Consider the following 18,961-nt stretch of genomic DNA (forward strand, 5'->3'; position numbering starts at 1 on the left):
TCAAGAAGACCATTTGTGCCCCATAGACTCAAAGAAAAAACGGTTTACAAACTTGGAGCTAATGGTACTGTGCAACTACAAGTTTGACAAAAACATCTTTATTCCAAATGGTGGGGAAAAAAATAAAATACTTCCCTCAGTCCATTTGCTACAGCGCTTATCCGGAACCTATCCCAGCTGGTTTTGGGTAATGAAGCAGGGTAAACCCTGGATTGGTCATCAGCCAATCACATTACATCTACCTGACAGCTCTGAGGTTCTGGGTTCCAGAGGCAGGGTACACCCTGGACTGGGTGCCAGTCAATTGCAGGTCCCATAGCGTGTCATGAGCTTCTGGCAGGCAGGGGCTTGGCCATAGCGAAGAAGAGTTTCACAACTACTGCCAGTAAATTGCATGTGCAGTTTGTGTTGAAATATCAGTTGTTTGTATTTTTTCCTATTTGAGTTTGTAACATTCTGTGGTGCAAAAAAGGATGAAGACAGCTGATTTACACAAAGGTTCAATTTAGTTTGCTAGCCACATAGTCAAACAAGTCATACTAGTCATGGAGGTTGACCACAAATTCATCACATTCTGTTTTATTGCATTTGTTTACACAAAACATTGATGATGTACAGTCTATCAAATAAACTTTTTCATTTCATTGTTGTTGTTTCTCTCATTTTATTTGACAAAAATCAAACAAAAAGTGCTTTACAGGGATTTTTTTCATCTCAATAAATACAAGGACGTTGAGGTTCACGTTGGATCCGCTTCTTTACACGATGGCCGTGGCACTTGCGTACATGATGCACAGACCTTCCCCAACACACATACACACACACACATGCACACGCACACACGAAAAAAGTCACATCTTACTAGTATGTTCCATTTTTGTCAGTTTTGTACCAATACTGTTTCACTCCAAGCAAACACAGGCATTATTTTATTTCATCTTTTTGTTTGTTTTTAAGGAATGATGAGTTTGACCACCAGTATGCAGTCTGTATAAAGAAACCTGAAATTTAAGAAATACTCAGACTTTGTGCTTTGCGGTCATCCTTCATTTTTAGGCATTGAAACCATTGACAAAATTGGCAATTGGAAAGGAGGCCATCCATCACAACGAGGTTTTGTTGCCGTGAGTCATTTTGTAGGGTGAGTGAATTTCATTTTGGTGGACTTCCAAGGTCTTGCTGCCCACCACTGAGCCACTGTGACAAATCTCCTCTTCCCATTCATTTGCAGCCCTCCAGAGGCTTCAGTCCTTCTGCTTGAGTCACTTCCACGCTTCCAAACCCCTCCCAAGTCACAACCTTTCCGGTTGTACGATGTGCGTATGATCAATCACACCATACACGAGGAGGCGGAATACTTCTTTTCTCTTTCTCTCCTCCGAGCCGACTCCCGCTCGACCTCACGGTTGCCACGCGGGCGTCAGTGATTGGAGGTCAAGGGTCAGGGCTCGGGGGTTTGAGGGGTTGTAAAAGGTCGGAGCAGTGGAGGTGCGCTAGCGGCTGAGGGGCAACTGGGGCAGTGACATGGCCTGATGGGGGAGACTCTGGGAGGTCAACACGGAGAAAGGGTGACCTGTACAACACACATATACGCACAAATTTGTAAATTTGTGTAAAATGCATGCAAATAAAGTGTTTTTATATATATATATATATATATATATATATATATATATATATATATATTCATTATTTATAGAAATATGTTTTAAATTGACTTTTACTGTTTATAGATTTACATTGTTTTATTTATAAATAATTTTAGTTATGAAAATGTGTCTTCTTTATCTAATAGTATTTTTGTACAATTATTTTAAAGATTAATATTTTTTTATAACTAAAGTTTTGTATTTTCATTATTGTTATTATTATTATTATTAAAATAATAAAGTACATGTTTTTTAAATAATATTTTTTAAATGAATAATGGCTGCAAGTGAAAAGTCTTGCTTGTTTTTATTATAATTATTATTTTCATATGATGTGTTTTAATTTGACTTTTATTGTTTATGGATTTACATTGTTTTATTTATAAATGATTGTATTTATGAAAATATGCCTTTATCTAATAGTATTTTTGCACAATTATTCTAATGATTCAGAATTTTTTATAACTTAAGTTTTGTATTTTTATTATTGTTATTATTATTATTATTATTAAAATAATAAAGTGCATGTTTAAAAAAACATGTTTATGAATAATTGCTGCAAGTGAAAAGTCTTGCATGTTTTTAATTATAATTATTATATTTTAAGACTTTTTATTTTAAACAATATTTAAATGTTATTAATATTATTATAATATTTTATCTTAATTTAATAATTATTATTATTATTATGTTAAAAAATTATTATTCAGATAAAGGTAATTTTATTTACAATCTAAGATTCATGGGTGCTTTTTAATAATTAGAATGAAAAAAATCAACCGTATTATATCAAACATTACTGTATCATTTTGTTTTACTGTTTTATTTTGAAAATCCCTCGTCATTTGTTGTCATTATAATTCTAACTTCAAGCCAATTGAGATTGAATTTATATTGTATAATTTGTGTATAAAATGAAGTATAATAATTTTAATTATTACAATTATATTATTTTAATATTAAGAAAGCTTAAATAATTTTATTTGCAAGCAGAGTCACATCAGTATTTATTTTATTTTAGACTTGTATTATTTGTTCATTGCTTCTAATTGTGAAAGTCTTAATCATTCATGTCATGTTATTTGTAAATTGCTAGCAAAAATCTGAAAATCAGACAAGCTCAACGACGTACTGTCGATGTATCCATGCAGGGCAACCATACGCGCCCGGTCGGGGCTGCCGAAGGGGGAGTAATGAAGCTCATCGGGCAAGGACGAGGGTATCCTGGACTGGGGGTGACCCTGCGGGCCCCCGCTATGCTGGGGCGTGTGCTTTTTGTGTCTTGCTCTGCAGTTTTGAAACCACACCTATGAAGAGTGATGCAATCACGTATTACGTATCGTGCTTCCACAAATCTTGCTGATGATTATGACAGCTGTTTCCATATAAGCATGCAGTGTGTGCTCACCTGAATAACTCGCCTGCTGAGACCCGTCATGTCGGCTAGTTTTTGTAATGTTTGGGCATCTGGATTGTTGTCCTGGGCAAATTGGGCCTGCATGATCTGTACAAAAGTGACGTGTTGGTTTAAAGTGGCACAAAGGGACAATTCTACAAATATGATTTCAAATATTAGAAAAAAATATCACTGTTAATGTTATCGTTTATAATTTAAATAATACTCATCCAATTGTTCATTATACCAAAGTTGTTTTTATTTATGTATGTATTAATTATAAAATTCTGTATTTGTTTATTTAATGAATGCATTGCATTTTATTTAATTAACTAGTGACATAAATTAATAACAAAACTATGGAAATTAATAAATACATTTGAATTTATTGGGATACTAAATGAATGCAACAAATATGACAGGACTCTAGATCATGCAAATGCTTAGTGGGCCGGATTAAAGAAAGAAGCGGACCCTATGTGGCTCCCAGAACATATGTTGTCAAATTCTTCCATATTTCTGCTTGAATAATATTTATATTAGAGTGAGTCCTATTTATGTCACCTGCAGCTGTTCCGCAGTGAAAGACGTTCGTGCCCTTTTGGCCGGTTTGGGCTGATTATCTTGTTCCGTCGGAACGGCTCCCTCCAATGTGATACCATTACCTGGAGAAAAAAAAAAAGCACACACAATAAGCAGATGATTAGTTTTTTATTAAATAAATCAAAAATGTTTCCCTTTTGCTACATGGTTATAAATCTGAAAGCTTAGGCAATATTACACAATGTTGCTGTTGCGGTTTTGGGCTAATCTGGTTATCATCAGATTTTTCAAAAATGTTGCTAAATATTGAAGTATGTCACATTCAAAGCCAAGAGACAAAAGTTAGACACGGCGTTGCATTTTTTTTGGGGCATTTATATGCTAGCTTTTACAATAATATAGATTGCATTGGACAAAACTACACCAATGAAAACTATTTTGGCCAACTATTTGGCTGACAGAACTTTTTGTGTTAGCCTTGGTTGCTCCTGAGTCCGTGGTTTGTGGTATTTTGTGAGATTGACTGTTTTTAGCATCCCGAAACTTTGACCGACTCACCGCTCTCCGCCGCTCGCTTGAGATTCTCCACCATGGTGTCGTAGTGGATCCTGCACAGCACCTTTTCCTCCACCAGGCCGAACTCCTCCCCCGTGGACAGCTGCCTCTTGCACGAGTAGCACGCGAAGCACGCCAAGTGGTACGCGTTGCCTCTGGCGCGCCGCACCCAGTCGCTGGCGTAGATCTGACGCCCGCAGCGGGCGCACTTAGTACCAAACCTACTGTGAGGGACAGAAGAAGAGAACGGCTGAGGTACATTAAACGCAACTGGGTCCATCCATCCATTGTCTATAGCGCTTGTCCTTTAAATTGAATAGAATGCAAATGGAGATTATTATCCGAATGATTCCTCAACTCAAAGGTGTGAGATTCAAAGCCTGGGTTTCAAGAACCAGTCACATCATTTTATGTGGCCCACTAAAGCAAATCAAATGTGCATATTTCGTGTTTTTTTGCGAAGTAAATTGGTTTGTTTCATTTTGGCAGAAAATCTGTAGCAGAATTGCAATTTTTCTTCACTTCATCGCTTTACTTGATCAGGATTTTGGAGCCACTCACCAAATCACCGATCAGCAAGTAAAAAAATCACAAATCCGATGACAGAACAATCTAGCTAAACAACTTTTTTTTTAAATATGTTTTTTTAGGGCAGATACCTATTATTCGTCATCACAAAGGCCAATAACCGATATATGGAGCCGATACTCATTTTCAGTAAAAGGTAAACTATTGGCGGCAAAAATAAAATAAAATAAAATAAAACTCAAAATCTAACTTTGAAAAAACGTGTTGCCTGACTACTAACTTATTTTTTTTAATGTCCTTTCACCAACATTGATGTTTTATTTTAAACTTTATGGAGGACTGAGGGAACCTTGGAGGAGGATGTGGCCTACATTAACCCCTTCAGACCCATAGATGATTGCAGTGGACATGACATATTTGCGTCTCTAAACCAATAAAAAGCATAATTTGGATGATGTCTGTTTCATGATTGGATCTGAACTAACCAATCACAATTGCAAGTTGATTTGCATGATGTTCGTGTTAAAAATGTTGCATATAAGCTTGGTAAGTTTACAACACGTTACAGCCATATTATCCTGGCGTCCACTATAACAACTAAAAACATGAGATAACACCCCCAAAATGTTTCCATGTTGTTCTTATGTGGGAAAAGAGTCAAAATCAGCACACACACACGCACACAAAAAATAAATTTTGCCCAGCAGAAAAAAATGGGGGTCTGAAGGCGCTACAAGTCTCCCATTTGAGCTGTGAACGCAAACAAATCAACACCTGCAATTTCATGAGTGATTCCTGAAAACCCTGAAATAACACACACACAGTAAGTACACTATGGTTTCCCAGAGTTGAAGATGGGAAAAAAAAGAAAAGAAATGGATGACATCACTCCCTGTAGCGGCTGTAACCGATAGCAACACTGAGGTCAGGCGACATTATACAGGAAGGATCGCTATAGAGTGGGAGTGGGGATTGTTTGAAGGGCACGAGGCCAGCGGATAAGAGTTTTGGAAAGAGAAGGTAAACATTGCGAGGACAACAAATGATTAACGACAGACGCGGCTGAAATGAGGCGTTAATATCTGAAATAAACACATGCTGCTTATTGGAAGTGTTCACCTGGTGGTAAATGTGTTTGAGGACAGAAGGAGACAAACACTGTGGTGATGGAGGCAGAGCAGACCCCCGTTTAATGACGCTAACGCACTGATTTGTAACATCTTTCATGCAAATGTAACATATATGTCTTTTAAGTTTATTAACATGAAAAATAAATGATATGATGGTGTATTATTGTTGTTGTATTATTGTTTGTTTTCATGTAGGCAGCTGTCCTAGCTAGCTGGAATGGCTAACAAGAGAGACTAGCGGGAGAAGCTAGCAAAAGCTAGCGAGAGCAAAACACAGGAAGACAACGGTTGGGAGCCCAAATCATAGCGAAGACTACATGCAGGCACCAGCTGTGTAAGGTAAGCGGCGGGTAAACCACTGGGTCCGTCACGAGGTGCAACTATCACCAGAGGCTAACTACATTCACAAAATTATTTTCCTTCGGGTATCTGTGGCAGAAAGATGGCAGCAAACATGTCATAAAATGTACGTTGATGTGATAGAACTTTTTTAATATATTGTGGGTTTTTAACATGAATGGATTATTAGTCCACCACTAGATGGTTCTAAATCCCTTGGCTTTAGGGTTCTAGCAAGTAGCGATGTTTCCATAGAAACCCATCTTTGCATCAGCACAGGACAAAATTTATCCATTTGCACTAAACTTGTGCTAAACCTTGAATCTTATAGGCACATGATGGAAATGTTTTCTTGTGACCTAATCTCGGAATTGTCAATATGAATATTTCAGTCCATTATGTTGCCAGTAGGGGTTGTACTCATTAGTTGACTAGTCGACAAGCCTACGTTATTTCTCCCCATTGAAATTCAAAGCTTCAAATCGACTAACTTTTTAGCATCTCGCCAATTAGCCACTTTACAGAGGGCTTACGACTTGCCAAATCTCTGGCCAACAAGTCAACACAACCTCCATTTGTCTGCGTGGGTCTGAGAGTACAAAAACAAGTTAGTCGCGGATGAGAATAGCGGTCACGCTCGCTAGTTAGCTTTGGCTACTCCGATAGCAGCTAGTCTTACAATCATGCCAGTGCTAAAGTGGGACTGGTGGCACCAAGTGAAGCTCAATCTTTGTTAACAAAATGTTATGTTCAAAAATACGCAGGCAACTATTAACTATTCATAGCCCAACACTTGTCGCAGTACGGCACCCGTCTGTAATATACTACAGGCTACGATGTACCATTTTACAATGTGTGGTATGCTATGAAACACAATTTGAGGACAGCCGGCTTATTCATCGTAATGGTGAGTTGTATTTGTAATCATTTGTTTTTATTTGTTTTTACACCGGTCCATTAAAATACGTCTGCATGAAACTGGTTTTGTATGGAGTAAGATCACGTAAGAGTAATGTTTCGTGTGTTCGCGTGTCAAAAATGTGTGTGTGTGATTTTTTTTCTTGTGAGTACGAATAAAATATGCCTCCACTGTTGTGGATACGAATCCAGAACATGCAAATTACGATGACGTAAGGGTTACAGGTTACAGGGGAAACTAGTCGAGCCGTGATTCCTCCACCTGCGCATGCGGCAAGAAGATTTGTATTTATTTTTTTTGCATGCGTGAAGAAGATAGAAGATTGCAAAAATGGCAGATGCGAGCAGTTTGGATGGGGCTTCTCACCGCAGGTAACTTTAGCAACAACATTATCCAATATATTTTACATAAATGTTTTTTTATTTTATTTTATTATTATTTTAAATAATGATAATAATAATAACACAATAAAATAAAAATAAATTGGATACTGTTGTTGTTAACGTAACCTTCTGCATTTAATTAAATTTTATTTTATTATTAAAATATATATATATAATAATAATAATAATAATATTACTTTCTATAAAATTAACTGGATAGTGACGTTATTAACGTTACCTGCTGCAATGACGCTTGACCTGAGCTGTGAGAAGCCCCATCCAAACTGCTCGCGTCTGCCATTTTTGCAATCTTCTATCTTCTTGGCGCATGCAAAAAAAAAAATATATACAAATCTTCTTGCCGCATGCGCAGGTGGAGGAATCACGGCTCAACTAGTTTCCCCTGTGACCTGCCTGTGACGTCATCGTAATTGTAATTGTAATTGTTGTTGCATGTTCTGGATTCAGATCCACAGCAGTGGAGGCGTATTCTCAACCGAGGAGTCGTATCCGCAAGAAACAAATTCACACACACACACACATTTTTAACACGCGAACACACGAAACATTACTATTACGGATACAAATCGTTTATCATGGATACGCCGTGTTTTTTTACGGATACACCTTTTTGACAGTGATCTTACTGTCCATAGTTTTGGACCGCTTTACTGCGCTGAAAAATATAAGTGACATTATTGACATCAAATCAACTTTCATCACTTTATGGGGGACACAAAAGTCAATGCTCATAATATCCACTACTGCTACTTCAGATAAAACACAAGCAGCAAAGGTCACAAAAAGCAGGGAAAAGCTACGATGGATTATGAGACGGGAAGAGACAAAAGCAAAGTGAAGGAAAGGGTGAATTAGAGATGGGGGTGGGGGTGCGGGGGATTTGCAGTGGGGGAAGTACAAGGGCCGCCACTTGAGTGGGTTTTGGCAGAGAACCAGCCCACTCAAGTCCACTCTGTCTGGGATGAAAGCCCACTGTTGTGCCCTGAATCCTCACAAGCGTGTTCTCCTCCTCTTTTTGGTGCGCCATCCATCCATACATGGAACTATATGAGTCTATTTATAGGCGAGCATAGCATGAATGGAGGTCGCACTCACTTCCTGAGTGGTGGAAATCTCATGATATTATTGCCATATGTGACACACAATTGAAATAAATGACAAGTCTAAATTGTCCATAGATGTGAATGTGAGTGGTTGTTTTTTTTTGTCTATATGTAACCTGCTTTTTGTTCAAAATTAACTGAAAAATACCCCAGCTCACCCCGTGACCCTAATGAGGACAAGCACCGTAGGAAATGGAGCAACTTGTTGAACTGCAGTTATAGAAGGCATGTATAACAATTTTAAAAAGTGAAATATAAAACTACTGCCTAGTAAAAAAAAATAAAAAATAAAAAAAAAGAGCTGATACTTAATAAATAAATGATAAAGTGGAGGAAAAAACACACAATCAGATATCTTCCAATGTGACTGCAGTGTAAGCACATCTAAATGTGGTGACCATCATCTACATACACTATACGTTCTGGCATCTACCTAAACAACACATCCATAATGTTGTTATAGTCAAACTAAATTTAAAGATCAAATATTTATTATTATTATTATTATTATTTACATTATACAGGCTATAGTTATATTTTTACTTTTTTTTTTTTAATGTATAAACAGTCATTTCTGTGTATTCCAGCGTGTTTGTGGCCGGAATTTGATGCTTGTGTAGGTGGGCATGCAGGTTGAGTAAATTAATGCAATGGGGGTCACTTGATGTCTCATAAAATATAAGTCATCAGTAATGGGACATTGTGATTTCCTAGAAGTGTTGCAGAAGGTCTCATTTGAGAATATAAACAATTGTAGATTTAAAGAAATACAGTAAAGTGCTGCACATTGCTATGTATCTGTTTATTGATAATTATCGTGAGAACTCATTCACATTCAAAATTTGTCATTTCAGAAGTGTGTATCAAACAGGTAGGCCTTCACATAATTCAGTATCTCTCAATTTCCAAAAGATGTTGACCCCCGAGGATCATGGATATGGGTCACTTGGAAAAATACATTTAAATCATATATAGATGGGAATTGGCCACTTGGACCTGCAGTATAAAATCAGCTTCAGGGTGCTGTATGTTGAGAGTAAATAAATACAGAGAATACACATCATATTAAAAAGTCAAACCTGCCATTAACTGCAGATCAAGCTTATTAATATAGTTTTGTTTCAATAGTGTTCTGTGATAAGTTAAGGAATATACTGCACTTAAACTTCCCACCCGATCTGACAATCCAATAACGTCCATATAAAACGATCAAAAAATAAATTCCACTATTCAAGCCGGTCATGATAACGAGCATCCTGTGGTGTCTTTGCAATACATTGAGCCAGTTTGCCAAAGTTGTCACTGATATAGTCCAACCAAGTCATGCTGGAGACAAATGGACTTTGTGGTATATACTGTAGAGCACTGGCGTATCATTACAGATTGTTATGGCGAGCTCCCCTCTTGCTATACAGTAAAAAGCAAAACATTGTGGGACTGAGCTACTAATCGAGCATGACAGCTTGTCAGCTCGATACTCTGTAGACAAAACCCAGAGAACGCTGCAAATCATCACTCATTTCAAGGCCTCCCTCCGCCTCCTCTATCTTCATCTCCATACCCCCTCATATATATATATATATATATATATATATATATGTATATATTTTTCTTTAGACTAATTCTGCAACAAGATCTCAGGGTTGAGTTTGGATTAGTGTTAACACCCTCGATCAAGCATCAAGTACAGTAGTACACTGTAAAATGACAAACTGAGTAATTATTATTATTATCATCATTATTATTATTATTATTAAATATTATTATTATTATTATTATTATTATTATGGTGAGTACTCCATAATAACCTCTGTCAGATTGATCACATCTAGCATTTGCTCCTTCTTCTTCTTCTTCTTTTTTTTAATAGCATGTGGTTTCGTATCAAGTCTACAAAGGAAAGGAGATCTATAAATAATCATTTCAATCATGCGCAATATCCAGCATTAATGCAGTAAGTGTCGAATAATTGAGTCTTTGTGTGACAGATGTCGTATTATCGTTTTTGATTAATTCCGTCCTCTAAAGGAAAAACTTGCAATTCTGCATGCGGCTGGTTGCTATGGAAACCTAATCACCTAACCAGAGGTGGGTTGATGAGTAATTACGGCGACAATTCAGCCACACATACGCACACGTTTCGCTTAACAAAGCTCACTCCGGGTACAGTATGAGCACCCTGATGTGCTGCTGATTGGAACAGCGATGAGACTTCCTGTGTGCGAGTGTGTGTGTGTGTAGGTGTGTTTGTGTGTGTGTAAGATCCCAAGGCCTGAAATCTAGGTTTCAGTGGCACAGCAAGGGCTCTGTCCTGCACTTCTATCCCAACATACACACAAATTTACTGCACCTACCCCATCTCAACCGAAACACACACACCTACACGCACTCATCGACGGAAACCCACTCTGATTTCCTGCTATTACGTCCTATTAAAGCAGCTGTCAGTCCAAAGCCAGATGAGAGAGGGACATAGATGAGAAAACATCGTTTTGAAAATGGTCCAAAAGATTCTGGACACGTCACCACTGTTTAAAGTAAAAAAAAATAAAAAATAAAACTCTTCTATTTACAGAAGTAACCATCATCACACATCTGCTTTTTGATAAAATTGCCTATTTTCATTCCTGATATTCACAGTGACTTCCAAAGAAATGATAACCAAAACATATCATTATGCAAATGAGCACCGACCTTCAGCTATTGTCAAACATTAAAATTCCCATCATAAAGGGAAAAAAAGTGTCCGAATAGTGTACATATACGATCAACTGATAGCTAGATTAGATTAGATTATATTAGATTAGATTAGATTAGATTAGATTAGATTAGATTAGATTAGATTAGATTAGATTAGATTAGATTAGATTAGATTAGATTAGATAATTCATCAAATTTATATAGTCCTTATTTGCTAAAACGCTTTACACAGCAGAGAATATAAATGACAACAGGAAAAATTGTAAAAGACGGCAAGATTAAGGAAAGGCCAGTTTGATTTCATTAGATTAGATTAGATTAGATCCAAACTACTTCAAATTAGTAAGTAATAGTTACTTTAAAGGGGAAGCCAACACAAACATTTTCCTATACAGCCCCACTAGTCTAAACATAGTATCGTGATTAATATTTGTGGAACAGAAACACAGCACCAAAATCCACCCGTTTTTGTCCATCTCAGGGGGCGGCCATTTTGACACTTGCTGTCGACTGAAAATGACATCACAGTTAGTCAGGGCTCGGGTAAGGACCAATCACGGCCCAGATTGTGAATGCCACACACTGATCTGAATATATGACTGAATAGTCGACAGCCCATTCACGCCCGTGCAAGCCATTGAAGTCACGGGGCGGCCATCTTGCTCCTCCCATCTCGCGAGCAGACTAGTGTAGAAAATATAAAGTATACTGTACGTACAGTCAGATTAGACATGTACAGCGCGTAGGCAGTTAGTATAGGGCCGGGGGCGGGGTGGTCACTATTTTTTAACAAGTAAAAAAAATAAAATTAACAAGTAACAAAGTATGCACTGCTTTGAAGACCCACATTTTCTTTTATCAGTCAGTTCCTAAGACCACAATATTAGATGAAGCAGAGGCATTTTTGTTGAATTACAGTTAGAATTATTAATTTAAAATATACAACTTTCCTCCTGTAAACCTCATTAAGCAGGTAATTTATACATTTAAGGCAAGTTGTAAAATGTCTGGAGTCCTCTTGTCTATGTTTAACAAATTTAAAACATCATAAATCATGCTGTTTCTGCTAAGTAGTGTTTCAAAAGGTTTCTGCAATTAGTGTAGATGTATAGGTTCGTATGCTGAGCAACGTTTCTTGGGAGGAGCAATATGGTGGCCTCGCGGCTTCAAAAGTCTTGGCCTATCCAGGCTATCCAATCATATATTTAGAAATCAGTGATGCCACATGACCAAACTCAAAACAGGTGAACCGTGATTGGTTGTTTCTTGAGCCCTGAGCAACTGTGATGTCATTTTCAGTTGACAGCAAGTGTCAAAATGGCCGCCCCCTGAGCTCGATAAAAATGGGTGGATTCAGTTTTTACTAATTACAAATAATAAAAATCACACTTTCAAACTGTTTGTAGTGTACTTCAAAAAAATCGAAAGCAGGTTAATATTGAGCTTTGTATTTTTAGCCTTATTGTTTTTAGCTTATTCTACTGCCTCATGGTGAGACATGCAGTCCCACTGAAGTAACCAAAATGGCTCCTTAGCCTTGGAGTTAAGTGCGTGGCTCCAAAAAGGTGTGTGTGTTCGTCTTTCTGCAATACTGAATCATACGAGATACCGTTACATACTTCAAATACACAATTTCATTGACCAAGTCAGATTACTGTGCTGCCCTCACACTTGGTGCGTAACATTAGGCCTGTTAGATCATTTGATCATGACCGGCCTGCCGTGCAATTTTAAGAACATCTAAAGCTATTTTAAAAATCCTCAAAACGTTTTACCCACAAATGATCTTCTATAGCTGCATCATATATTTTTTTTGTATGACCCTCAAAAGACTTTATATAATGGGGGGGGGGGGGGGGGAGATTACAGTCACTGCCAAGCTGCCAATAATTGAGTTAACGGATTTACTATACAGCTCATTGGTGATGATGGCATAACATCAGGCCATGTGACAGCCATTTGTACCTTTCCTCAAGGCGCTCGCATACACTTAACGTCTATTTTACATATTTAATAATGGCTCACAGTCTGGGGAGCAGTTTGGGGGCGCGAGGGGTGACCGCCGAGGGGGCGTTTAAACGGAAAAGGGTCAGCTCGAGTATTAGTACGAACCTGGCAGAGCAAACAGAAATGTGTGTTGTGAAAATAATAAAAAGCAAATGATTGACAGCTGCTGGACGTGCATAAATAAACACAGACCCCAGGGTGTGTTTGTGTGGCTGCGTCAAGCCAGGTGATATACAGTACATGTGTGCATTTCTTTACACATAGTAGACCGGGTGTATTGAAGGGCGAACGTGTTTGTTAGTTTGGGATAAGAATCACATTCAAATCACCCAAAAAAAAAAAAAAGGTGCTGACCAGGCACTCGGGGCGGTCTAATTGCTGGTCTGGAGGTCTGGGGTGGAGGACAGCTAATTGCTGGTGATTATAAACCTCAGCCATGGTTTTGTGTCAGGTTTCGATCACACGCTGACATTTGTGTCCTGACGTCTGGATTTTCAGGCCAAAACACAAACTAATGCTTCTCAAAGTTCGCCAAGGAATTACTGCATGCTTAAGTACAGTTCAGTTGTGTTTAACTTTTGGGTACATTTGCATTTAATCTTTAAATTACAGATTTGATATAATTTGCTTGTGGAATACAATTGAATGGAATCATATTTTTATTTTCCTATGTTTAAGTACAGTGTTCACGCTCAAACTGTGCCTTAAAATATTACTAAATGTACCTTTCAGGAATCAAATAATAAAGAATATGGCCTTGCTTTTGATGAGTATGTACGCTACTATTTAATTTTGGTTCTGATTGTGGTAATGGTGGCCGAGCATTTCTTCACTGTATATGCCATAACCTCAGCATAAACTAATAACAACAGCATGCAAAAAAAAAAAAAGGTGAAGAAATTGTAAGCCTTCTTGATAATTAATAAAACATCTTCAACTATCTTACTCCACCCAATAAAAAAAAATCATTCACGGCCACCATTTTGGCTCCTGACCTTTCAATTTTCTGCCAATACTGCATGACCAATGCACATGCATACACATACTGTCCAGCTCTATACGTTTAAATGATGTAAACTGTCAATGGCAAACAGTAGAAATCCACAGCCTTGCTCTAACAATTGGAAGCACTCCTCCTCATCCTCCTCCAAGATGAAGAAATGACAACACCCTGTGTTTGTCCATGACTGTGATTGCATCATACATGCATTTTGGGTGGTTTCTGTATCCTTGATGATTTTATGCAAGTAAAAGAAAAACTGCAAACATATATCATTGTTTTCATGTTAGTATGTCTGAGACATTTATTGTTGTCTTTAATAAAGCTGTTTTGTTTGACAAAAGTTACTTGTTGATTGTCGTGCTAACAGCTGACGACAGCTGTGGCCTGGCTTTGATTTTGTCTTTGCGTGATGGCTGAATGAAGCAAAACCATGTCAACTAGAAAACAATCTTTGTTTTCCTGCCTCTGCAATGCTGTCTTGAAATCATTGCAAAACTTCAGCCAAGTCATATTGCAACGTTTCTATCATTGGTTTACAAATAGGTCTGCATCTGCATGCAACATGCTCAAGAAAGTGAGTATACGTGTATTTTAGTATTGTATTCATAGGTAGAAATACTAGTAATATATAATATGACGATAATTATTATGTTTTCATAATTTTGACACGTGTTTTACTCACAGTTTAATTTCATTTTAAATCAACTATTTTTAACAAAATGAATACTGGCCCAAACTAAAACTATATTATTCATTGTTGCTAAACAAACGAGGTTGCTAATAGTCAATAATAATGAACGAGTAAATATTACACAATAATATCAAAATTAACTAAAGCAACAATGATTCGTTAAGGTAGCTATAGTATTATGAATATTATTTTTATTTTGAAAATGAACAATTCGAACGGCAGCGTTTCAAGCCCCCCCCCCCCTTTTATCCCATGCAAGGCAATTTTCTCTGCGTCTGCAGAGAGGAAACTTGCAGTTAAAGCGTGTGCGAGCGCTTGATGACATGAGAGGAGAGGAGATGGTGTTTTGCAAATAAAATCGTATAGTAAACTTACCCTACCTGAAATAATCCATTTTACAGAAGATCTCCTTGTTTTTGATGTAGCAGCTACTGTGCTGACGTAACGACGTCCGGCACACGGAACATTCCAGACAGCGCACGTGCCAAATCAGGTTGTTTACCTGCGCATGCGCACACACACAAACAAATATACGAGAACTTAAGTTTAATGACACGATCAAATTATAAGTAATAATAATAAAAATAAGAGGATCGAATTTATCTCTATTTTGAATATTCAAATATACGCGGACACCATTTTGTATGGATTTCCTTTCGTTCACATCATTTGTAAATAGCTAATAGTTTGGTCTAAATGATTTATTATTGTCGAAATTGTTGGGAAATTCACATTAATATCTCTGCTAGAATATTTATCAAAGAAGAGCAGGCATTATACTCGGAGTGACAACAAAATAAATAAGAAGGGCCATTTGTTTTACCTGGATCAGAGTAAAATAATGTTGAAAATGTAGTTTTCATTAAAAAACAAATAAACAGCTGGCAATTTTTTTTTAAATACGTGAGAATAAATATCAACCGCCAAAATGAGTAAAAGTCAAGGTCAAAATGCGTGGCAAAATAAATCAGGCTCATGTCTATGATGCAGCTCAGAAAATAAATCGAAAACTTCGTCTTTCAAAAATAACAATGGCACCGAATTAAACTCATGGCTGCATTTTAAAAACCTGTATTACAAAAAATTGGAATTGTTTAATTTTAAAATAATCTTGCTGGATAAAATTTAGCAGCACGATTTAAACGCAATGCCCTTTTAAAGTATTGAAACTCATACGTAAATGTAAATGTTATTAAACTGATTCTAACCCGTAATAATAGTTTTTTCTTATTATGTTTTCAATTTATTTTCAATAATGCCATGCGCAGAACATGTTTTAAATGTTAATCTAATATAGTTTTAAATGTACTTTTTTTTATCATTTTTCATCACGTTTGATTTGTGTCATGATACACTTTCCCGCCACATAAAATTGTTTAGGTTAAAAAAGAAAATAAAATGGACATTTGACAGACCGTTTTGACAGGCTTTTTAAAAGACTAATAATAATAATAATAATAATAATAATAATAGTAATAATAATAATAATGATAATAATAATAATAATAATAATAATAATAATAATAATAATAATAATAATAATAATAATAATAATAATAATAATAATAATAATAATAATGTGTATTTGTGACTGGATTCTCCATACACTCCTCGACTACATGTTAAAATGTCACGATGAACAAAACGAATATTTTCTCATTTGCCTGGTCGTTTAACATTTTAAAGCGAAAACGGTCGCCATGTTTGTAGTTTCGTTGTGGCCTTCACTGGAGTGCGCTCACCTTGAGCAGGTAACGATCCAGGATCTCCAGGCCGCAGCTGGCGCACACGTTCTTCCCCGTGGAGGGCACCGGGCTGGTGGTGGAGGTGGGCGAGCACACGGAGGGCGTGGACGGCGTGCTCGGGGACGATCGCGTGTCCTCCCGCTCCATGTTGGACCGCTGGGACTCCGCGTCCGATTGAGACTGCGTGAGGGGAGGGGGGGTTGTTGGTGGTGATAGGGGGCATTCACGAATCAGAACCGAGTGTCACACACGAGCACAGACGCCAACACACACACATACACACACGCTTGTTTCCACTGAACTAATATAGCTTTCGCACGTCTGGGTCACGTGAACAAAATTAATAAAAACATGCGGAATCACGTTTAATTAATGCCAAAATTACTGAAAGACAAAAGAAAAACGTTTTATTTTATTTTTTTAAATCGGTGTTATGTAGGCCTATTATTCTGTAGCTACTATATTACTTTTTTTTGTACTATAATTTTACTATATTATTGTTATATAATTCTTACATACTATATTGTTGTTTAATTAAATTATGCATTTTGTATTATTTTTAACTACTTTTTTTTTTTAAACCTTATAGTTCACTGGGACAGGAACAGAAGGCATTGGTCCATGCCCCGATCAATGGAGCATTAGTACGTAATTATAAAAATATAAAACCTTATTTTTTTTAAAACAACAACAACGCTAAAATAGGCCTTTCTCCCATGCAAGTGCTTTTAATGTTTAATAATAAAAATGGTTGCATCATGGTCTTCGGAAAGTCACCATATAATCACATGAGCCTATTTCACATTTCATTCATTTTGAAATGTATTTCAATGTAAATATATTGTGACTTTCCGAACACTGTGTTTTCGTCATTATTCAAAAGTGTTCCCTGTGCAGCCCTCCCTTAATAAATAAAGAGTATATGTGTCTTACCATTTGCGTGTGTTTGGAGTCCACGCTGCAGCCGGCAGCACTCTGGCGCTCACTGCAGATCACCTACAACACAAGCCAAAACGACATCTTCATCACGCACCTTTCCACGTATACGGCTGTCATCCTTCGTGTGATAAATCAACCAAGTGGGAACGATCTGCTTTATACACTCGCTTTAATAAACTCCCAAGCACACTCCTTCCCTCCCCTCCCTTGGCAACAAAAAGACACCTTTAAAATGAAGCTATCTCAAATTGGCTTTCCGGAATAATAGCGTTGTTTCCTTGCAATCCAGGACACGCGTGGAGATTAGAGCAGGAGGAGGGAGGGGAGGGGGGGGGTGGGTTGGGGGCAAACTACTAGTAATTACAAATAGCTGGTGGATAAGAGGTTGCACAAGTGTCTATTTCATGTGTCAATCAAGGAGGCAAGCGACGGGTCGCGCAAAGAGTTGCAAATGTGATTTCTCTTCGACACTTAAACAACTTGTAATTAAAATCCTATTCTTATTTTCCCTCACGAGTGTTGACGTGTGCAGCAGCGAGTTGGCTTGTTTGTGACATTAGAATGCATAATACACAAATAAAAAATAAAAAAACAATCAAATGTGGAAAAATAGAAGAAAAAAATGATAACTTCAACAAACACAGACAATGGTTGGCCTTACCTGCTTCGTGGTGGACAAAACCGTGTTGCCCTCTGACAGAGGGGACAAAACTTCATTTTTCCAGTACATGAATCCCCGAAGCCTCACAGCGGCGCAGTCAAGTCGGGGATAAGTCGTCGATGAGCGGCCAGCTGAGCTTCTACCATCCGATGCTGCACGGAACGCGCTTCTCCGCTTTTTTGGGTTTTTTGTTTTGTTTCGATAGCTCCTTTTCTTTAACAACGTCGTTTCGCCCGATGCTCCTCTCGTGTGGTGATGCAAAAATCGCGTTTGTCTAGTATAGCCTTGTAGTAATGCGTGCATGTGCGCATATGCACACCCTCCCCTTCTGCACTGTATACCCTTGCTGTCTTCCCTCACTGGTGGGATGCAGTTGTGACTTTAACAGGAAGTGGAACTTGCACGCAGCTTCTTATTCCTCCACGCAAACGCTTTCCAAGGTGCAGAGGAGAGGGTGGGGAGGCAGCAAAGAAGAAAGTTATATATGCCATGTGGCCTGCCTCTCTTTTGGGGGGGAGGAAGAGGAGGGTGCACGCATGCAGATTTGCATAGCTCAAGATTTACTGCAGAAAAACAAGATATCGAAAATGACAGAAAAGTAGACACTTAGCATTAAAAGCAATACGTACTCGCCTATAATACACATTTT

The 18,961-nt window shown here is 37.6% G+C and overlaps 1 protein-coding gene across 2 annotated transcripts; it reads right to left on the reverse strand.

Moving 5' to 3' along the window:
- Positions 1 to 553: 553 nt before the first annotated feature.
- Positions 554 to 18,743, reverse strand: lhx6a (LIM homeobox 6a). 2 transcript variants are annotated; one of them, XM_086097637.1, is made up of 9 exons: positions 18,313 to 18,743; positions 17,646 to 17,708; positions 16,710 to 16,892; positions 15,348 to 15,469; positions 4,147 to 4,364; positions 3,610 to 3,710; positions 3,058 to 3,153; positions 2,782 to 2,956; positions 554 to 1,573 (listed from the first exon to the last, which is right to left on the reverse strand). In XM_086097637.1, the coding sequence occupies exons 1-9, from the start codon at positions 18,613 to 18,615 to the stop codon at positions 1,494 to 1,496; spliced, it is 1,341 nt and encodes a 446-aa protein (XP_085953763.1). In that variant the 5' UTR covers positions 18,616 to 18,743; the 3' UTR covers positions 554 to 1,493. The 2 variants fall into 2 exon arrangements, with proteins under 2 accessions (XP_085953763.1, XP_085953762.1); XM_086097636.1 differs by having other exon boundaries at positions 4,147 to 4,367.
- Between the last annotated feature and the right edge of the window lie 218 nt (positions 18,744 to 18,961).

This window comes from Leptonotus elevatus, chromosome 15, assembly GCF_054856555.1.
Source record: "Leptonotus elevatus isolate MCC_2025b chromosome 15, RoL_Lele_1.0, whole genome shotgun sequence".
Classification (NCBI taxonomy): Eukaryota; Metazoa; Chordata; class Actinopteri; order Syngnathiformes; family Syngnathidae; genus Leptonotus; species Leptonotus elevatus.